The sequence below is a fragment of the Sorex fumeus genome, unplaced genomic scaffold (genome assembly GCF_029834395.1).
Source record: "Sorex fumeus unplaced genomic scaffold, SorFum_2.1 ptg000037l, whole genome shotgun sequence".
Lineage (NCBI taxonomy): Eukaryota > Metazoa > Chordata > Mammalia > Eulipotyphla > Soricidae > Sorex > Sorex fumeus.
In genome coordinates this window covers 1798589-1821413 of record NW_026606094.1, presented here as the reverse complement: position 1 = coordinate 1821413, position 22825 = coordinate 1798589, and the positions used below count along the sequence as shown (strand labels likewise).

Sequence of the window (22825 nt, the reverse complement as noted above, 5' to 3'; positions counted from 1 at the left end):
CCTCATACATGCAGCACATAACTTCTACCACCAAGCTACATGCCTGCACTGATATGCCTTACGTGTTACTCTGTATTTATGCTGATTCCTAGTTACACACAGCCCTAAAGTTTGACTGCATACTCTAGAAGGATACAGTTTAGCAAACACTGCTGAGCACTAGAAAACAAAGAATTAAAGGCAGCTGTTACAGTGGCTCCTAATGCTAAGGTAACTACCAGGGAAATACGTCAGATGTAGAGCACCTGCCAGGCATATCCTGAGGACGTGGGTTTAACCCCATGCCCACCCCACACTGAAAAATAAAAGTTTTATACATAATTCTGGATTAGTTGCTGTGCATTTTCTAACAAGAGTGCAAATGGGGTCTGTGACTGCCACACAGTCCTTTGATGAAACCTCTAGCATGCCATCATGATCATGGACTAGGAAGCCGTGCAGAACCAGAGACTCGGGCCTCATCTACTCACCCGTTCCCTTTTGGCCATATCAGCAGCGCTCAAACCCTCCGCAGCCTTCGTCCCAGCACGAATCACTGCAGAGAGAGGGGAGTGAGGCCAAGGCGTTGGCAAGGGACTTTTCGCAGAGCAACAAGAGGAATGCGACTGGAGTGATGCAAGCTCTCAGTTCAGGGCCCAGAGGACCAGGCTGGCGAGTACATAGAGGCATTTGGGTAGGTCCAGAAATAGGCTACAGGGCTAAGTTCTTGGCTCGGAGCTACTCTCAAGGACTAAAACTCTTCCATTTTTTTTGTGATTTTTGTTCTTCTTTTTCTTCCCTTGTCTCAAGAAGCTTCTTGTATATATCTAAAGTCATAAGGTAAGGTCTAGAGGAAATTCTGAGCATCAACACCTTTTTGGCATTTGGAATGCAGACGACGCTCCCCTTCTAATCAGCCCTATATGGAAACGCTGTTCCTTACGTACTTGGGGGTTGTTACAACCTGATGAGATAATCATATAGAAAACAGCCAACTGCCATACAGAGGTCAAGTAGCAGAGGCTAATGGATAACTACGCAGAGCCTGGGCCACGCAGCTGTGCAGAAGGCGAGCTACTACTCTATGACCCAGAGAAAAGGATTCCTTTTATTTTACAATTAAAGCTAATTTCTGGAGACCTTTCTGGCATGAAGGGAAAGATACTGAGTCTACATTTAAATCCATGAATAATCCAAGAATAATTTTAGTCATAACTTTCAACACCTTCAGAAAACCTCTCATTAGAAATGATGACACGCAGCAGAGGTACTTTGAGTTTTTCCTCCCTCCGTGCCCTGCCAATCGTCTGATGAAAGGTCTACAGGCAAGCAAGGCAGCAAAGAGAACAGGACTGTGTGGTTAATGCAAAAAATGGGTGAAGGTTTCCTATAGGAAAAGCCCATCTGCCACGGGTCAGTAACAGTAAACAAGAGTGACAGACAGTCTGCGGGTTTTCCATCTGAAACATGCCCCCACACACACCCGCCCCGGGGGTCACCGTCATGGCATAGGGCCAGTTACTCGGAACCAGTCCCTTGTCCCACTACTCACGGCCTTCCCGGGCCAGATAGAGGTTCCGGGTTCCGGTCGGCTTCTTCACCTTCTTTGTCTGTAGCTTCGCAGCCTCTTCCCGTGTCACTGCCAAGTCAATCTTGAGCTGCCGGCCGTTCAATTTAAGCCCACCACCCTGGAACACATTGTCACCCTTCCTCTTAAAATGCAAGCCAAGGGCCGCAAAGAGAACACAGCCACGAAGGCACTTGTCCTACATGCAGTCAACCCACACCAGATCCCCAGCACCATATATGGTCTCTCTGAGCACTGCCAGGAGTGATCCCTGAGTAAAGAGCCAGCAGTAAGCCCTGAGCGCTGCCGGGTGTGACCCAAAAGCCAAAACCAAAAAATACTCTTGTTCTATGGAAGCTGATTAGACCCCAAGTAGGCCCGAACTAAGAAGAGTGATGTATGAACAGGCCAGCTTGTAGTATTCTAAAGAAACTCCTTAACTGGTAGTGTTAACTCTACTGGAGAAACCATAGCAGTAAGGGGTAGCTTTACCTCCAAATGACTTTTACTTGGTTATTGAAAAAGTCTCTATCACCCACTTTCTCTTTCACAGGTGGTCTTCATCCCTTCTTGTCTTCCATGCTATTAACCTTATCTGCAGGTTCACACACAGTGATCGATAGAATTTACGTTACGTGACCTGTCTCCTCACTTATAAATGGGGCCAATTCCTGTGTTCGGATTACCTACCCCTCCAAGGCCGAGGAGGGACCACGTGAGACCCTGTCTGCAGAGACCTGACACAGGAAGTGCTCATGAAACATCAGTCGTGTAGTTACTATCTTTCTGGAACAGCAAGCGCCATGTGCTGCCTGGGGAGTCACTTTTTTTTTTTTTTTTGCTTCTTGGGTCACACCCGGTGATGCTCAGGGGCCACTCCTGGCTTTGCACTCAGGAATCACTCCTGGCGGTGCTCGGGGGACCATATGGGATGCTGGGAATAGAACCCGGGTCAGCCGCGTGCAAGGCAAATGCCCTACCCGCTGTGCTATTGCTCCAGCCTCTGGGGAGTCACTCTTGCCCACATTACAGGGTGACAGAGAACAGGACAGAGGGACCCTTCCTCTCAAAAAGGCAGCATCCTCTCCTTACCTCAGACTCTGGAGAAGCTGCCTCAAGGCATTTCTGAGCTGCTTCCTGAGTCATGAACTGGGCAAACGCACAACCTGCACCAAGAGACAAAACGAGATGAGGGTCTGCATTCCCACCTCCAGCAGCAAGGCGAAGGCCATGCGCCCACGAAGGCACATTCATGAGCTAGGTTCTTTGCTATGGGCACTGAAAGCGCAGAGTCCGGTAAGACATAAGCTTACCCAGAAATCTTATGACAACCCCCAGTGCCTCTCAGAACTTCATTCTTATCGACCTCTCACTTTAGAAGCGATCCACAAGACACAGTAGAGAAATTCCAGCTTGCCACTGAATTCTACCTTCTCGGCTGCACTTCTATGGACCAAACCCTACAGCAGGAGCGACACATCTCAGACGCACCACCGTCCCTTGGGAGGCACCCAGTGAAGGCCTGTGTGTCCCTGGGAGGCCAGGCCTCTGTTGGGGGAACACAGCAGTGACCCAGAAAACATGACCCATGCCCCGGAACAGAGGTCCCTAAACTTCTTTGGCCCACCTCCCCTTTTCAGTCAAAAAAACCCACCCAGGGTCTCTTGGAAATAAGAGATTAAAACCTCGCATGTCCCTTGCACGGGAGAACAGTGTCACATTTCCTAGATCACTGAGAGCTGAACAGTGTATGACAGTTAACAACTGATACGGACCACAAGTGGCAGGCCGACCCGATGACCCCTGTCTAGGGGGTGTTCCAGTTCTTCCTCCCACAAGCCAAGGGCCCATGCCTAGTCCAGCCTACTCAGGAGATGATTGCCCACAGCCTGAATGTCTCAGGAATCAGGAGCACAGTCTTGGGGGCTTCTGCCTCTCTAGCATCAACCACAGTGCCCAGCACAGATAGATACTCAAGTGGAAGAAACAGGTCAGAAGTACTAGGGAAGGAATTTTCTCTTTTGTTGCTGCCCTTGCATGGGGTGGGAGGGTTGCAGAGGGCTACACCGAGGAGTGCTGGAGGCTGCTTAGATGCCACAAGGCCGAACCCAGGGCCTCACACACACGCAAGGTGTGTATTCTACCAGGTCACAGCCAAAAATGCTGCTCAAAGGCAGATTCCATATTTTGCCCGATATGAAGGAAACAGAAACTTCTCTCTGAATGGGTAAGTTGGAATTTCCAGGGTCTGAACTGATTTCAATCTCTTTTTCCCCCCGGAGCACCAGGGGCCACAATGGCTATACCAGGCAATGCCTAGGAGGGCCTGCAGTGCCAGGAAAGAAACCTGGTGAGTACCAGACATGTGCGACATCCCTTTGAGCCATCTCCCCAGCCCGTTTTCATCCTCACACATCCTCTTGTGGGCACTGAAATGGCCTGCTGGCAGAGATGAACTGCAGAACAAGCCAGGCCATGCGAGCAGGAGGAAAAAGTCAGAAATTTCTAATATACACTAGGAGAAGACAATGCATTTAAAGATAATAACTATGTTTATTAATATCATGAACTCTTAGATACAATTACTTGACCAAGAAAGAAACTAAACGAGTCCACCACAGACTATCCGGTATTCACTCTTCATGTATGAACGTGATCCTGCACTCAAAAAGGGACAAAAACTTCCTCAAAATGAAGCAACGCACCCCCTCCCCCAACTTGCACACCCTATGCAATTCTAGTCGCCTACTTTTAGAAAAGCATACTGCCAGTGGAAGAGATCCAAGAAGTATAATTGAATAATAATGCTGAAGGCACCTTAAGTGATTACGCTCGTTGAACCCACTCATTCTACAGATAAGAACTGAAGTCCACAGTGGATAAATGACTTGCCAAAACTCACCCAGCTGGCTGTGGCTTAGCTAGGATTACAGTCCTAATCTTTGGGAAGCAGTTCAGTTTTCATTCCATCATACTGCCTTATTTACATCTTTTTTTTTAAAAAAAAAAAAAAAGCTGAGTGAAAACCCAAAATGATCGGATCTCATCAATTCTGGGAAAGAAGGATTAGAATGGAGGTGTTTAATCCGTGGCTAGGCTCCAGAGCACTCAGAACTTTGAAGGGGAATCTTTCCGGGACTTGAGTTCTAAGCTTTTGCTTGATCTCTGAGGAACCAAGCAAGCATCAGAGTGAATTAAGAAGGCCCTTCTTTAGGAAGACGACTGCAGGTAATAAAATAAACGATGATAAATGGGCCAAAAGGATGCTTACCCAAACAACAGTGCCACAGAATGAGGAATGGGCAGGCCTGACAGCTGCAAACCGCTTTAGGGGAAAAAAACCAAACAAGGCAGCACTCCTTCTACACTTTTCCTGCTGACTGCTGCTACTGCATGGAAGCTTCCATCAGCCTCCCTCTCTGAGGCAAGCGACTGAAAAAGATGCCAGTAATCTGAAGTGATGGGGAATGATTAATATCCATGAGATATTCTCACATTTGAAATTCAAAGGAGAACAACAAAACGGAATTCATTACCCTACAAGTAAACAGGCAAGGGCTTTGGACGCTCAGGCAAAATCACGGCCGGCAGTGCCATTAGAGGCGCCGAGTCTGACAGCGTAGAAGACAACCTCGGGATGCCCTTGGTGGGCTGTGTGTGGGCTAGAAACACGGGGCTGGAGAGACCGTGGCCCCCTCAGAACGGCACACGCTCTGCTCTCACGTGTGACTGTCCAGCCAACCCACAAATACCTTTTGAGTGCTCTGTGTCCGGATGCAAGACGATGCGCACGTATTTAAGGTCTCCGAACTGCTGAAGGAGCTCCCCGAGGTCTTCTTCCTCAGAGTCAAATGACAGGTTCCTACAGAACATGGTGGTCACGAGGTCAACAGGGAGAGCGAGAATTCGAATCGGGGGAGTCAGACATCAGCTAGAGGGGCTCCCCGGTACCCCAAGCACCCTCCTTTCCTCCGCTCAGGAGAGTAACCACACACAGCAAGGGCCCGAGGGGACAGCCGCGGCCAGCAGACACCGCTCTGGCGCCTCAGTCACAGCTGAAGTGCCTTCCTGTGGCAATCAGTCTCTCTCTCAGGAATTTAAAACTTGAATATATTCAGGGGTGAGCTAGTACAGTGGGTAGGGTGTTTGCCTTGTACGCGGCCAACCCGGGTTCGATTCCCAGCATCCCATATTGTCCACCGAGCACTGCCAGGAGTAATTCCTGAGCGCAGAGCAAGGAGTAATCCCTGAGCATTGCCAGGTGTGACCCCAAAAAACAAACAAAAAAACTTAAACATGTTTAAAGACAGGAGACTGTAGACAGAGGCTCATTTCAAAACAGCAGTGCACCATCTGAGGAAAAGTTCTGGAAAAACTGAAATGTTCTATAGTTTCACCTGGATGGTTACATGTGTGTGTATCTAGATACACACCAACCAGATCGTGTGTTTGTGCGTGTATATACACACGTGTACACACACACGCGCGCGCGTGGTGTGTGTGTGTGTGTGTGTGTGTGTGTGTGTGTAAAACGTCACTGAGCTGTGAACTCAGATCAGTTCACTGGTGAGTTTCAAAAGAAAAAGCGCAGTGGCGCACAGGACTTGAGCATTCCAAGGCCAAGAGCCACCTCCCTAGGCCAGACAATAGCAATGGACGGATTAAGGACTGGGGGAATGAAGAAACAGGGCCTGGGCCCCAGGCTTGTTGGTAGTCTTTTTTTTTTTTTCTGTCTCCTCCCCCACATAGTCCGATCTCCCCCTTACAGCATAATTGTAGCCATAGTTTTGGTCATAGTTCCACCATCCTAGTCTCCTCACAGACCTCAAAGTCCTCTGTCTATCATATTTCCCTCTTTCCCCTTACAGCAAAGAGATATAGAAATTGTGAAGGGTCGAGGTACATATAGGTGGGGTTGAATATTGTCATAACAATAAACAAAGGTAAGGCCACTCCTTCTCCACTCCTAGGAGATTAACTCAAGGACAAAATTTTATCTGAGGGTTCAGCACTCCAGATTACTAGGAGATTCACTCAAGGGTGGGATTCCATCTTGAGTGAATTGCTTTCTCCTTTCCTCAGCTAGTAATCCATTTAAACGATCATAGTAAATTTACTTCTTATAGTATTTCTAGTCATTTTGTATGAACACAGTAAGGTATATTGGCTTAAAGGTTGGCTTTTCCTGGAGACATCTCGCCATATATCCCAGACCACAGTCCTCAGGCCAGCTTAGTCTTTCCTAACCCCAAGCAGGGTCCTTATTCAGTTACTACTTTTTTGGGTAATGACAGAATTTGTCCATGACCATGCTCTTAACTTACTATACTTATGGCGCTTAGCTTGTCCCCTTTTGATGCTAGGGTAGCTTACAGCTTGCCCTAGTTCCATCCAGTCCCTTCGTCAGGACCCCTCTTTTAGAGTTCTAGGAACTAAGGGCAACTGAGGCTTAGGTCAAGTAACTATGGGTACCCAAGAGTAAATATTATTTTGGATTAACTCCCATGTTACAAAGCATAGCATCAACTGTCTTCCTGTATCTATACAAAAAGGACACTGATAAACAATGCAAATGACATAAAGGAAAGAGAAAAGAAATATAGGATTATTAGTCCTTGATGGAATTGGGCTGGAGCGACAGCACAGCAGTAGGATGTTTGCCTTGCACGCAGCCAGCCCGGCTGAGCCGGGTTCAATTCCTCCGCCCCTCTCGGAGAGCCCGGCAAGCTACCGAGAGTATCCCACCCACACAGCAAAGCCTGGCAAGCTCCCCGTGGCATATTCGATATGCCAAACACAGTAACAAGTCTCATAATGGAGACATTACTGGGCCCGCTCGAGCAAAGGATGAACAACAGGAGAACAGTGCTACAGTGCTATAGATGGAATTGGGTGTGCAACAGGGCACTATTGTGGGAGTAACTCAATAAACCTAAGCTCCCTGCGGGAGAAGCAAGGACAACCCAATGTTATCCTACAAGTTCACTTCACAGAATGTTGTACCTTAAAAAGGGGAGAAAAAAGGGCCAGAGATGTAGTTCAGAGGTAGAATGTTTGCTTTGCATGTGAAGACTGGGTTCAATCCCTAACACACACACACACATACACACACACACACACACACACACACACACACACACGATTACCTCAGAGGAAAAAAAAGCAGTCTCTATCTCCCCCCTCTTTTTTCCCTCCCTCCTACAGTTAGCAATTTCCTCCTATTTTGCTATAGAATTCAGTTTTCAGTTCAAATACTCTAAGAGAAAACCCTCCAAAACAATTCATGAGCAAATATGGTAACGCTTGCTGGCTAAGTACTGGGAGAAAAAAAAAAAAAAACACAAAAAACTATTTTTCTTGATGGAATTAAAATATGCAGGAAGATTCCATTCTACAAACTTTCAACACAGTGCAGCTTTGTCAGTTCCCAGCTCTGCATGTTCGTGAGGATGAGTAAACCAACCTTTCCTTTTTCTTTTTGCTTAGGTTTTGGGGCAACACCTGGTAAACTCAAAGATCGCTCCTGGCAGTGCTCAGGGGACCATATGTGGTGCTGAAGTCTGTGGTGATGACACTGAGGTCCACTGTGAGCACCTTAAACAGCCAGCATCTTAATCACTCTACTATCTTTCTGCTCTGCATTCGTGCCAACCTTTTCCCTTTCTAGTCCTGTCAACAGCCCCTAAATGATGCTATAGCCCATGGAGTGACCGACGTAAGATGCTCTGCAATATGACAGTCCCTAGTCTTGATGCACTATGGAACTGGTCATATCATGTAGAGTTTTGTCACCCTCCTCCCCCACCCCCACCCCATCTTTTGTTTTACTTTCCTAAGTTTGTCATTAGTTTAAAAATGCACGATGACAGCCTTTGTGCTAACATCACAGATCTTTTCTTTTTTTTTTTAATTGAATCCCTCTGAGATACAAAGTTACAAAGTTGCTCATGATTGGGTTTAAGTCATACAATGTTCCAATATCTATCCCTTCACCAGCGGTCATTTCCTACCACCAGTGTCCCCAGCTTAAGTGAGGCGTTTCTTTCCTTCTGTCAGGGTCCTCTATGAACACTAATGTATTCATACAGCAATTCAAACAAAACTGTTAAAAAAAAAAAGTGGGCGGGGAGGGATGGGGGCTGAAGATGGGTAGTGGGTAGCACAGTGGGTAAGATGTATGCCTTGCAGGCAGCCAACCTGGGTTGGATCCCTGGCATCATAAATGGTCCCAGAACCTACCAGGAGTGATCCCAAGCAGGAGAAAGCCCTAATCACAGCTGGGTGTGGCCCAAATCAGGGAGAAAAAAATAAAAAAGAAGAATGGCTGTTAAGGAAGAAAATGGACTAGAGTACAGACTGTATGGGCTAAACTCAGCTCTGTAAATATGTATAATTGTATGCCATCTCTAAATGGTTAGCACTGTTAGCACTGTCCTCCTGTTGTTCATTGATTTGCTCCAGCGGGCACCAGGAACATCTCCATTGTGAGACTTGTTCCTGTTTTTGGCATATCGAATACGTCACGGGTAGCTTGCCAGGCTTTGCCGTGTGGTTATGAATGGTTAATTTTTTGGTGTCTTTTTCCTTATTTCCTAAATTTCCTACAGTAAACATAAATTACTTGTATAATAAAAACAATCTTAAAAGACTATAGAAAAGAATAAAATACACAGCTTTTAAATAGGACCCAACGGCCACAGCATATTGGTACTCAAGAAAGGGCAAAAAGGTGTGCCTGAGGCTAACAGTTTTGTTTGAAACTGCCGTATGAATACGTTAGTGTTCACAGAGGACCCTGACAGGAGGAAAGGAACGTCTCGCTTAAGCTGGGGACAGGGTGGTGGGAAATGTCCACTGATGAAGGGATAGGTATTGGAACACTGTATGATTGAACCCCAATCATACTAAAGCTATGCCAGCCTTACGAAAACTAACCTACCAGCCAGCTTGAACAGCAGTGTCCTCGTGAGACAAAGTTGCCCTCCCCCGCAGCGCCCACCTGTGACTTTCCCGGAAACCAGTGGGAGACCTTCCCTGATTCGAGACCCAGCTTCAGAGCTAAGACAGGCACGATGAGAGAAATCAGCCGGGACCCTGAGAGCAACCTCCTGCCAGACGCTTCCGAACACAAAGGTCAGAAAAAAGACATGTTCAGTGGCTGAAGACTAGTGTCGCCGCAAATGCCAACCCAATTATAAAACCTGAAATCTAAATAATGATAAGCTACCAAGTCCCTGGCTACTGACCTTCTGTGTAGTCCAATTCACCTACATTTCTCACAATTTGGAAGGTTCCCGAGAACAGGTATATTCCCGGACTTAAGAGAAGGAGAGAAAACAAAAGGGGAAATAAAAGGAAGAAGAGGGAGGAAAGAAAGTCATGAAAGTAATATCAATAGCAATTCTCGAGAGAGAAAGGCATACCTGATAAAAACAGTTTTCCCTTCATTCACATCCGAGGGTAATTTTCTCTTCTTTTTCTTTGAGACTTGGATATCTGAGGAGTAGAAGAACAAATTAAAAGACTTATGCAAGGGCTGGAGACGTAGTACAGTGGGCGAAGCACTTGCAAACCATGAGTGATTTCTAAGTACAGAGCCAGGATTAACCCCTGAGCACTGCCAGGTGTGACCCCCCCCCCAAAAAAAAGACTCATGACTCATCAAGCTCTAAAATAAAGGGCTACCTTCTTAAAGTTTAAAAAAAAAACTGCTTAAATTCATAACCCAAAATATTAAAAATGAACAAAGGAAAACCAAAGAGAGTTTTCTTTCGATGGGCTGGATGCAGGTTTTATATGCAGGAAGCCGAGATTTGATCCCCAGCACCATATCGTTCCTGAGCACTAAGAGGAATGAACTCAAGCACCACTATGGCCCCCAAATAAAACAGACGAACAGATGAACAAAGTACATGAAAAGGAGCTCAAACTAACCATTAAAGGAAAGCAATACAAGAAATGAGCTATGAGGCTGGGGTTTCGTTCAAGCGGCAGAGCACAAGTCTCGCATGTTGATGCCCTGGGTTCGATCCCTGGCACTTGATGGCTCCACAATCAAACCAGACATAGTTCTGTGAATATACACAGACAGGATCACATGCAAATAAGAGGATTTAACAGGAAACTTCTGGAAAGATACTGATAGAGGAGTGGAGAGGAACTTTTTTGTATTTTCAATACTTTTTGTATTATGCACTGCCCTCTTGTGCTTCTCTTTCATCATGTGTCACTCCTGTGATTTCTCAAGAGGGACCATGGGAAGGGTTAACTGAATCTGGGCAGCTGAACAAAAGCTCCCACAGTGCTTTGGTATAAGAGCGTCTAAGATTCTAAGGGGCCTACCATTCTTGCTTCACAGGAAAAGATTGTTTCCCCAGTTTTCTTTCTTTTGGGGGGCAATGGGGGCTCACAAGCAGTGCTCAGAGGGCCTGGGGGCCACTCCAGGTACACCCGGATAGTTCACTGCTCAGGGTTGCTGGTGGGCACCTCGAGACCTCAGCCACACCAAGTGGTGCTGCAGGGGACTGATCTTGGAAGCCTGTGCTTACCAGGCCTGCGTGAGCCCGCCCCTGAGCCATCTCCCAGGTTTCTGTGGGGGAGCTTAGCAGAAGCCCCCTCCTCGTGATTCTTAGCCAGCCAGGCTTTTGGTTCCAGACAAGTACGCAGAGATGTGATGCTACTTGGGCCTCACACCCTCGAGCAGTACCAGGAATACCCAAGTACCGGGAGTCACCCTGGCGAAGCTCAGGGCCCCAAGAACTACACCTGGTGATGCTTGAGTGACCTAACCGAGGTTGGCTGTATGAACCCCAACCCCTGGAATCTCTCGGGCGCCCTCCCCAGATTTTCAGATGGCCAAACCAGCAACATGCCAGACTTTCAGAAATAAAGCAAGGGTGAATGGCCTGAGGAGGGAATCAAACCTTGCGTCCAGGGTCTGAGAGACAGCGCTGAGGACTGGGGTGCAGCAGGCTGCGCGCGGGGGAGGCGCGGACTCAATCCCCGCACCACGGGAGCCACCCTGGCCCTGAGCACTCAAACACAAACACCCACTGCCAGCCAGCCTCGAGTTCCAGCTGCCTCTCCCCACTCTGTCACGCTTGGTCTCTCTCAGTGAATCAGTCAAGCTGACCCCAACATTAAGGGAGCACTGGGACTTGCTTTTGGTTCTCACAAACCATCTCCTCACAGGGTCTTTTGATCCGGACATGGGGCCACCCCTAGCAGGACGCAGTGGCAACTCCCACCGTGCTCCTCGACTTCACTCTCCACGGTCCTCAGGGAGGCACACTCGCCCTGAGCCGTGCTCCTGCACCCCAAGAGCTCTTTATACTCACCGCAACTCACAAGCGACATTCAGGGACAGGGGAGAGGGCTCCAGGGGCCAGAGCACAGGCTCTGCATGCAGGAGCCCAGATACAGTCGCCAGCACACCACGGTCCCCACACACCTGAGCACTAAGCTGGGGGTACTGAGCACCACCAAGTAGAGCAGCCTCACGCCCGCCCCCGCCCCCCAAACTTTAGAAAGCTGTTCAAAAGCCATCTGGTGTTAAGATGCAGTATGTTGTTTGTCCAATTCTTCATTCAAATTGGATAATAATTGAGGGGGGGGGCCCTCAGCAGTAAGCTAGATTTCAAATTCCCTAAGAAAGAACTTTTAACTCTCAAACACCATTCCAAATTCATTAAAGAAAAAAAGGGGGAGAAAAACCCACCACTTTAGAATAAAAGAATAGCAAGGTTTCACTTTCAGCATAGACATAAATTTGACAGGGGCCCTCGGGGCCCTATTTAAAGGCACCTGGACAGAGACAGCTGCAGGTGCTGAGTGGGCACAGGCTCACTCTGCAGGCCAGCAGGGGCCCCTGAGCACTGCCCGCGGGGACCCCAGAACCAGAGCAAGGAACAGCACCTTAGCACTGCGAGTGTGGCCCCCAGACAAAATAATATTAACAGAGACTAAACAAGTGAAAGCAAAGCGACCTGCATGAAACCAATGCCCTTTTCTGAAAGACCCCCGGTTTCAAAAGAAAAGCTGACGCCCCTCCCCGCCACCCAAGGCGCACCTTCATCTTCCAGCTCTTCGGCACTGCCGTCACTCCTCGCCGACTCCTCGCCACTGTCGTCGGCGCTGTCGCTCTCGTCCAGCTCACTGTCCTCGTCACTGCTCTCGGTGACGGCCTTCTTCCCGGCTCTGCCAAGACCCAGTGGGCTCAGGACCGAGGACCAGGGCTGGCAACCCAGTACCCAGTGTTTGCAGTGATGGGACGGGGAGATGGGGTTTCCTCCAAGACAGTCCAACTCCTCTACCAGCTTACCTCTTCTGACCCTGCACGGTCTTGGCCCTCTGTGAGCCTCCATGCTCCTGCTTCTCCTCCTCTTCATCCTCACCATCATCATCATCATCATCATCATCGTCGTCGTCGTCGTCGTCATCATCATCGTCATCATTGTCATCATCGCCATCATCGTCGTCATCATCATCATCGTCATCACCTTCTGTATCCTCTTTTCCCCTGCCATTCTCTTTACCTAACTCCTGATTAGGTATAGATTTCTTCTCCTCAGCTACATAGGAAGGCAAAGAAAGTCAAGATTTCATTCAGTATCCAAAATAAAGTGAGTTTCAAAGAGTAACTAACCCACCCCCCCATCCGCCAAGTTCCTGGATGCTTTGGTTTCAGAGAATCTCATGATTTTATTTCCATAGAAGGAGAAAACATGAAGGGGAAAGAAAAAAAAAAATGAAGAGGCAGGGATGTAGCTCCGCGGCAGACCGCCTGACTCACAGGGTCAACCTGGTCGCCACCACCACAGACGAGCAAAGAGAATAACGAAAGCCCCTCCACACTGAGACGGCCTCGGGGCACGCCCAGTCAGAAAAGGCTGGAGGGCCAGTCCAGGATGAGAGGAGCAGCAGCCGAGCCCCCTCCTCCCACGGCTCACACGAGCCCACCCAGGAACCTGACTCTCAGTGAGTTCTCTGCGCTCCTCGCGGGTTGCAAGGCGATTGTTTCCTAAGTAACACTTCTTCACGCCCTGCTGCTCCCAGTTACACGGCGCCGGGACAGCCAAGTGAGACACACCCTCTCTTCCACACCGAAAGCTCCCATGTTTGAAGATCAAACCCCCAGCTCTGGGCTGACTTCTGGGCCCACGGGAATCCAGACACTCCTTGGTCTCATGGGCTGTTGGTGTCTCGGGGCCCACCCTCTTCCTGCTGGCAAGGAGAGCGGCCCGACACATTCACTGCAGAGTTGTTTCTGCGTGCGCTCCAGCCCTTACGACGGCTCCCACCCAACCAGCATATCTTACCTGGAGCGGAGACAGGCTGGGTGTTTTTGTATTTATCCTTTGCTACGGCCCAGTCCACGGCCACGGGTCGCCCTGGCACACAAAACAGTAGCATCAGAAAGGTCTTTCTTGTTAATTAGAACTCATCTGCCTCACAGGAATTGGGAGGGGTGGGAGGTGGGGTTCTATTGGGGTTCGCGGTTAAAAATAAGTATTGGTAAAGGGAAATGTGTTTGGTATTTACATGACTGAGACCTAAACCTGAAAGCTCTGTAACTTTTCCCACATGATTCAATAAATAAATAAATTTAAAAAAGAAAAAAAAAAAAGAAAGGTCTTCCTTATGCGGCAACATCGTTAGTCAAAAACATAAACATTACCACGACTGCAACCAGTTCACTTATACGAAAATTAAAATTAAAATGCGAAGCCAGGACAGTAGTACAGTGGGTAGGGCATTTGCTTTACACATGACTGAACAAGGCATAATCCCTGGCATCCGAGATGGCACCAGGAGTAATTCCTGAGTGCAGAGCCAGCAGTAACCCCTAAGCATGGCTGGGTGTGGCCCAAAAACAAACAAAAACCCAAAGTAAACAAATCTTTTATTTAAATCATTTTTATTTATTAAAAGAAGGACAGGTCTCCCCCTTTTAACATGTATGTCTCCCACAGTGACTTTATCAGACACAGAAATGGGACCAAAGGAGACAAAGAATCTGCAGTTTCTTTAGGGATGATCATGGGGAAAGAAAAAAAAGCTTCCAAAGCTGCCTCCTCCCATCAATCCTTAACCTTTCTATCAGTCACCCGAAAGTCTACGTCTCCTCACACCATCACTGCTGGAGGGAGACAGTGAAACAGTGCTCCCCAACCCATGGCCAGTTAGACCACCAAGAGGGAGCTATCTGGAACTCTCTGCTCTCTGCACAGAGGACAGGAAGTCTTTCTAAGCCAGACCCTTCACAGGCACAAAGCCTAGTAAGCTGACGCCCAGAGTGTGGCTGCACTGTCAGCTTAATAGATCAAAGAGGCTAGACAGTGACCAAAACCAAAAGGGAAGGACCTGAAAATCCCTCATCCCCTAGATAGCAATCTGCACCAACCAGTAACTACTTCAAGGACATTTCTCATTGGATTTAAAGGGACACGCAGCAGCAATTAAGGAGAATCGTGGCCTCATTTAAGTTTAAGCCGAAACACAAATATTAGGGTTACCCAAACAGCCACCACCTCAGCAGTGAGACTCTCAGCAAATGCATACACTATTGAAAATGCAGAGAGTGGGTTACTGTGCTAACCCACCCAGACACCAGAAGTACCTGGTGAACGTAAAGGTATAGAATATCTGGGCCTCGGTAAAGGTTCAGAAAACTCACCTTTAATCTCTTTCATGTTCATGCTTTTCAGAGCTTTTCCTGCTTCGAGGAGGTTTTTGAACTGAACAAAGGCAAAACCACGCATCTTTCCATCTGAGTGCAAATGGACAAAGAAGTGAGACACAGCAGGTGAGAGGGAAATCACAACCCAGTGCTGGCAAGATGGCCCCAAGTCAGCCAACCCGTCAGCCTCTTGCCCAGAACACTAGTGTGAGACACTCAGCATATAGCCTGACTCAGGCTTGGAGAGCACAATGCATTTCCTCAAACTGTTAAAATGCCCTGTAAAATTAGTTCTAATCTAACAATACCAGCAGGGGAAAGACGCTCTATTATCTGAGTTTTTGATATCTGTCAAGTACTCTGCATGACACTCTATAGCAAATGAAATTCAGAAGAACTTTAAAACTTTTAAACATTTTTAACATTTCAGTGTTTATTTATGATTTCCAGGCCACACCTGGTGGTGGCTATGGGTTACTCCCGGCGTATTTGGTCAGAGGTCACTTCTGATGGTGCTCAGGAGACCATGCGGTGCTGAGGATGAAACCTGGACCTCCCACAGGCACACTAGCCCTTTGAATTATCTGCTTGGCCCTATATTCGTATTCTAAATGGTGCTTAGTTCAAAGGTAGAAAAGGGCAAGGAATGTGGGAGCCTATCATATTAATTAATCAACCTATCTCACACCAAACAAAGGTTTGCTAGTACCTGGTTTCTTAGGAATGTTTACTTCCAGAACAGTCCCGTACTGAGCAAATACGATCTTCAAGTCATCTTCTGAACACTGCAGTCAAAAGGAAAGAGAGAAAGAGAAGTAGCACCAGAGTAAATAAACAACGAGAAACTTCAATCACTAAATTGGTTCATCAGGAAGAACTTGAATATTTTCACTCCTTGTTGACTTTTAAGATTAAGACAGCCAGTGATTCTGAGTGGAAGACATCACGCTTGGTAACTAAAGGCAGAAAGGATATCAGAGGACAGGCAGAAAGGACAGTATCCTCCCCTCTCTTTCTTACAACATTTTCTCCAAAGGGAAAGCATCTTCACACTTAGTATCTATAGCAATTTCAGAGCAGGGATCACTCCTGAGTTGGTGTTCAGGGATCCTGTGGTCCCCAGATTGAACCAGGGTTGGCTACAAGCAAAATAAGTGCCCTCATTCCTCTACTGCCTCTCCTGCCCCCATTTTCTGGTTACTATTGGTGGTAGTGGTGGTGGTGGTGGTGGTGGTGGTGGTGGTGGTGATTTGGGGTCACTCCCAGCTGTGCTCAGGAAATCAATGAGTGCCAGGACTGAAACCAGCCTTTCACATGTAAAGCATGTGCTCAGCCCCGAGTTATCTCTCCAGTCCACCTCCTTTCCTGAATTCAACAGGGCTAAGGTTCAATCCAGAGATAAATGCCCAATTTATAATATCCTGGCGAAGGTGCTACCAATAAGTATACCTCAGCCCCAACAACCCTCAGATGATGAGGTCTGAGTTTCCGTGGTCACTTACCTTAAAGCTCAGGTTCCGAATAATCAATCTGGCTTTCTTATCTGCCGCTTTGGGTTTTTTAGGCTTCTGTTCCTTCTTTGGTGATTCTGAATTTTCTTAAAAGGTAGAAAAGGCAAAAAGAATAAATAAATTCGTGCCCCAAATGCATGCACTCTAGGCCTAAAGCACCTTAGAGAAGAAACTATGAGACAGCACTGACCACAGGGTTGCACATAGTAACACCCAGACACCAGATCTGCCAGACTCAGAAGTTAAACGAAGACTAAAATGATAACAACACATTAGACAAAGTGGGACAATACTGAGGTACAAAGAGGCACTCCTGAAACTTAAATAGTGCCATAAACTATGTTAAACCATAAACTGAGTTTTTTTTTGTTTGTTTGGTTTTTTGGGGGGAGGGGTCACATCCAGCAATGCTTGGGGCTGACTCCTGGCTCTGCACTCAGGGATGACTCCTTGCAGTGCTCAGAGGATGATATGGTGTGCCAGGGATCAAACACACATAGGCCACATGCAAGGCAAACACTCTCCCCACTGTACTGTTTCTCTGGCCCCTAAACTGAATTTTGAAAAGACCTTCAGGAAACTAAGTCTGGAAGCTACTCCCCTTCCACGCCACCTCTTCCTGACCCTGAAAGAAAACCTCCTTCAGGTATTAGAAACTCACCTTTTTGCCCCTTTTCCTTGGACTTGTTCCTCAGTTTTTTCTTGGCCACAGTCACAGCGATCTTGCTGCCTTCGAAGGTGTTAATCTCTTTGAGGGCCCTCTGAACATCTTCCTGCATGGAAAAGGTGACGTAGCCAAAGCCTCGACATGCCTTACTCCCTGGAACAGAGAGGCAAGGGGTAATGGCAACGACCGAAAACCAAGAGCTACAAAGCAACACTCAAAGCAACAAGGCTGACTGGCATCCATGTCCCCAACCTCACGCTACTCGGACACTCTTGGGCTTCCTCTTCTAACTCACTCTCTTGCTGTTAGTGCCAAGGAAGGTACAAGAAGCCGATAGGGCAGCTTTGGAAATTACAACGCAATAGCGCAGCTCCTCCTGAGAACAGAGGACCAGAGGATGCAGGGGGATCTGAGGGAAACTTCTAAGAGGATTCACCATTTCGGGAGCCTACAGATACTGTCACCCTAATACCACCCTTAGTACTCAATATCCAAGTAAACCTTTCCAAAGCAGCTGCAAATCTCCCTTTATTTGTAGAACAAATCGAGGTGGATTCAGGGAGAGTACTATTGTCCCGTCTTCCCCAGCAAGTAATTTGAGACAAAGGGAAGTAAAGGCACTGGCTATTGTCCCTGGGGGTGTTGGCGGATGAACAAATTTCTCACTACCAGCCGCCCCCTTCTCCAAGGAACTCCACCAGTCCAGTGAACACAGAGATTAGGGCCATGCAGTTGAATAGCTGTGAAAGGCACCACTGTTCTTATTGTCGGACTTGCTGGGGTTTAACATTTTTTGTCTACTAAATTTGAAGTCATTTGCTGCATCACAAAAAAGAAAGGTCAAACCAAGTAGTCTGTCTAGTGCCCGCGTGAGCTCTGCTTCTTTTCCAACTCTGGGCACAAGGCCTTTCACGAAGGCCGGGACCCACGCTGCACGGGCCGGAGGCGGCACTCAGCAGGAACCGAGGATGCACGCTGTGGTACGGAGGTGGGCTTCTGTTCTCTTGGAACTCCTTTGCACAAAGGCCGGCCCACTCATCTCTCAGAAAACAGGAACAAAGAAAATGCAGGGCCCTTCCCTGCTCCTTCCGTACAACCACAAAGAAAGCAGCTGGGATGCTGAAGGCAGGTAGTGACAGATCAAAGCCCCTCACTGTTCCCGGCTGCAACAAAGCACTCTCCTATTTACCGGATCCTCACAATGATCATGTGGAGTCGTTCCCATCTTAGAGAGGCGACTGCACACTCCAGTCCCCTCTGTCCTGTCCCATGTCGGTGTGACTGGCTAGGAAAGCACAGTGGTGTTTGCAAGGGGAAATGGGTGCCCTACCTGCTCTGCTATCTCTCCAGATCCCAATTAATATTCTTTAAAGTTTTGGGGCCACATACAGAATATACAAAGTCAGGTTACATGTAGCCTATATTCCAAGAACCCGAGGGCGAATTCCCATTCAACCAACAGCCTGTTCTGCTAGAGCACAACTCCCAGAACTATTTCCAACCCACGTGATAAATGGAACATAGAGTGGAACCCAGCACACATATATATTCTCCATGAGAAACCAGAAAAAAAAAATTATGAAGATTACGCTTTACCAAGTAATAATGCACTCCTATTATTTTATTTCATTTTTTAAAATGTGAGTTTCAACCCACTCAAGTCCCATGGATAGGTAATGAAGGGTGGGAAAAAACAGTACTGAGAACCAAGTTATCCCCTTTAGGGGTTATAGGATAACCTCAGTGCTATAATAAGTCTAGGAAATACCTTGCATTTCCTAGACCTATTATTTATATAACACAGTTAACTGAGATCATCCAGTGTTTGTCCTCCTCCTTCTGGCTTGTTTCAGTTAACAAAGTATTCTCCAATTTGGGGTTGGAGTGATAGCACAGCAGATAGGACTTTTGCCTTCATGAAGTCAATCCAGATTCAATCCCCAGCATCCCATATGCCCCTCAAAGACCCACCCAGCACCGCCAGGAGTAATTCCTGAGTGTAGAGTCAGGCATGACTCCAGAGCAGCACCAGCTGTGGCCCAAAAAACAAACAAAAAAATACGCTCCAGTTTCATCCAACTTGCAACAAATGGAATGATTTCATCACTCCTTTCAGCTATATAGCATTTCACTGTGTCTATATGCTGTTATGGTGCATTCATGCTCTCATCTACCCATATCGATATGTAAAACGACAAGGAATCAGGCAGGTGCCCTGGCTTGTAGAGCACTCAGACCCACGTCTCAACCCTAACTACAACTTCTGTGACTGACACAGTGAAACTAGAGATGGGGTGATTACTACCTGTTCACCCACCTACTCACCTACAGATCATCCCCCAAAAGTCAGTGTTCTGCAGAAAGATGGAGACAGGTCCCAGTAGAGATGGCCTCATGATTTGAAAGGGAGTGGGAGGTTCTGGGTAACTTGTGCCCCAAGAGCCCAGGTAAGTGGAAGGAACCCTCCCTCACAGCAATGCAATGAGCATGGGCCAGAAAGTTAAGCCAGTGGCTGCAGATCCCAAGGAAATGAATCTCACCCTGGCTCAAGCCCCAAGCTTTTTTTTTTTTAAATATTGGTCACTGAAAATAGTGATGTGCACCCAAATAATTCACTGCATGAGCCCAGCACCGCAGTCACTGGACCAGATGACCAGAGAGGAAGGTGAAGATGCTACTTCTTGACAAGGTGGGCGTCTCTGAAGCTGGGGTGTGAAAAACACTCAAGTGAGGAGCTTTCCTGTCCCTGTGTGGACATGCCTGAGATGACCATGGAGAGGCAGCTGGCCATAGGCTGCAGAAGCTGGTGGCAGGCTCGTCCCAGTCTGGAGGGGGGAGGGAGGAGGCTTAGGGGGTAAGGGGAAGTTTCTAGGGAAAGGAGTATCAGTATCTGACTGCAAGAGGTTCAAGGCTGTCTCCAGTTGAAGACCCTGAGTAGATGGGAGGCCAAGGTGAGTAGAAGGAAAAGGAAAAGGAATGGCATGGGGAGAACAAGGCCACTGACTCCCAATCCCCATCCAGAGGGTAAGGACCACGCCCCCCCATCTTCATATCCATGGCACCCGTCCATACAGGAGTGAGGATAACGGATGCCGGAGTCTAATGGTCTGACTGTCCTCTTTCCTATCTCACAGTTCAGTTGCCTGGGCTTTTTTGGGGGGTGGGGAGAGAAATGAACCCCAGGGCCTCACGCAGGCAAAGGCAGGTCCTCTCCCACTGAGCCTCAGCCCTGGGAACTCTTCCTGACACAAGCCGCTCCCTCTACCTCTGACCTTCTCTACCTCCGCCTTCTTCAGGGTTTGAATCCAGGATTGGAGTCATGCAGTTCATGTGGGAAGTCCCTGGTCACCCCGGGAGCCAGCACTAGGCCAGCCTCTGGAGGCATGGGATCCTGTGGGGGAGGTCAAAATATAGGGCAGGGGCCAGAGAGATGGGACCACAGTTAGGGCACTAACCTTGCATGCAGCAGGCTCAAGCTCTGGCATCAAATAGGATCTGTCCCTGTCTCCCCTCCCCAGCACCAGCAGGGTCGGCCCCTAAGAACCCCTGGGCTACTGTGTCTCGCTGCCTGTCACATTCAATAAAGTATTCACTCAATAAATAAATTAGTGAATGACTGGAATAATGGTCTGGTGGGGCTAGGGCAATAGCTCAGTGGGTAGGGCGTTTGCCTTGCACCAGGCCATCCCGGGTTCGATCCCCAGCATCCGGTATGGTGCCCTGTGCACTTGCTAGGAGTGATTCCTGAGTGCAGAGCCAGGAATAACCCCGGAGCATCACCAAGTGTGACCCAGAAAGCAAAACAAAATAAATAAATAATGATCTGGGAAGCTACCGAGAGTATCTCACCCACTCTCACCCACGTGGCAAAGCCTGGCAAGTGACCTGCGACGTATTCAATATGCCAAACACAGTAATAACAAGTCTCAAAAAAAAGGAGACGTTACTGGGCCCACTCGAGCAAATCGATGAACAAGGGAGGACAGTGTTTGTTTGTTCGTGTTTGATCTGGGAAGCAGATTCGCATTTCACTACTTCCTGTTTGTTCAAATTTACACTGTGTGTGTGTGGGTGGGGGGGGGAGGGGAGGGAGAGACAGAGACAGAGACAGACACAGAGACAGACACAGAACCCTCCATCCAACAAGACTAATGTTAAGAAATGTCAATGCGGTGACAACGTGAAACTCATCACTGCACCTGTGCCTCAGTCGACTCTCGATAAGCCTTACTGGTGTTTTATTAAAAAATGAGTTCTTTTTCATCATTACCGAAAATAACCTAATACTGCGCACGCACAATAAAGGAACGCCGCTGATAAAGACACCCCAAGCGAAGGTTCTGACTTTTGGAAAACAGTCGGTGATGGGTTCCTCGAAAGCAGAGTTCGCCGGGAAAAGAAACTGGCTCCCCAGCCCCGTGCCCGAGGTGTGGGTAAGGAAACACGCGGCCCCCCGGGGAGGAAGAGCGTGTCCCGGCCCGCAGCGACCGCCGCGCCCCCTACCTTTCTCGGTCACCACGAAGCACTGCTTCACCGGCCCCACCTGGCTGAACAGCTCCTCCAGCTGCTCGCTGCGGGCCGAGGGCGGCAGCCGGCTCACAAACAGGGTCAGCCCTGCCATGGGGCCGAGTTGCCGACGGCAGAGACGCAGCAAGAGAAGCGAGCAGCGCGCCCGGTTCCCGGGAACCGGCTGGGGCAGGCGGAACACGCCGCGCGCACGGGAGATGCCGGAAGTGCGCGTCGCTCAAAATAGTCCGGAGGAACACGAGGTGGGAAGGGAGAGTTTAAAAAAAAAAAAGGATTCCGGAATCCAAAAGTGGTGACACCCGGGGCGGAGCTTCTTTAAGGGGGTTGGAATCCAGTACCGCTTCCCTCCCCCGCCGGCGGTAGGGGAGCAGCTTAAATTACTAACCTCGGAATCTCACCGCCAAGGATGAAGCCCAAACTCATAGTCGCTTTTGCATCTAGGATAATGTTTAATATTTTTAAAGGTGCCGCTCTAGACTTACCCCAGATTACTTGCATAAAATACAATCAGAAGGTACTCCAGTGCATCCTATGCAATGCAGTTTGTGTCCAAAGTTTGAACGATTCTTTGCTTTTCGTTTTTGTTTTTTTGTTTCCTTTCTCTTTTCTTTGTTGTTGTTGGAGGATCTGACGTTGGTATATGTGGGAGATCTCCCCTTTGCTCCGTGTGTGCATCTGGTATCACCAATAACAATGAGATGCATTCAGCATGGGGAGTGTTCAGGACCTAACTGAGGCCTCTTACCTGCAAGGTAGGCCCTCCACCACTGAGGCACAGTCCCAGTCCCTGGAACAATTCGAATGTTCTCTAAGAATATGAGCCATTCTATCACAATATAGCATTATTCTAACTGTGCATACAGCACTTAACAGACAAATTGTACCTACTAAAGTAC

At 48.1% G+C, this 22825-nt stretch overlaps 1 protein-coding gene across 2 annotated transcripts in view; it reads right to left on the bottom strand.

Moving 5' to 3' along the window:
• RBM28 (RNA binding motif protein 28) overlaps nucleotides 1-22131 on the bottom strand; it is a 33124-nt gene extending 10993 nt beyond the window's left edge. Inside the window, exons 1-13 of one of the 2 annotated variants that reach the window (XM_056118120.1) lie at nucleotides 21906-22131; nucleotides 17397-17555; nucleotides 16727-16821; nucleotides 15934-16009; nucleotides 15222-15314; nucleotides 13864-13935; nucleotides 12867-13116; nucleotides 12615-12742; nucleotides 9970-10042; nucleotides 5299-5408; nucleotides 2639-2712; nucleotides 1532-1667; nucleotides 471-535 (exon numbers count right to left, since the gene is read on the bottom strand). In XM_056118120.1, the coding sequence (XP_055974095.1) occupies nucleotides 471-535; nucleotides 1532-1667; nucleotides 2639-2712; nucleotides 5299-5408; nucleotides 9970-10042; nucleotides 12615-12742; nucleotides 12867-13116; nucleotides 13864-13935; nucleotides 15222-15314; nucleotides 15934-16009; nucleotides 16727-16821; nucleotides 17397-17555; nucleotides 21906-22023 (1449 nt within the window). In that variant the 5' untranslated portion in view covers nucleotides 22024-22131. The remainder of the gene's footprint in view (nucleotides 1-470; nucleotides 536-1531; nucleotides 1668-2638; nucleotides 2713-5298; nucleotides 5409-9969; nucleotides 10043-12614; nucleotides 12743-12866; nucleotides 13117-13863; nucleotides 13936-15221; nucleotides 15315-15933; nucleotides 16010-16726; nucleotides 16822-17396; nucleotides 17556-21905) is intronic. The other variant, XM_056118119.1, reaches the window with a different exon arrangement.
• Nucleotides 22132-22825: the final 694 nt, after the last annotated feature.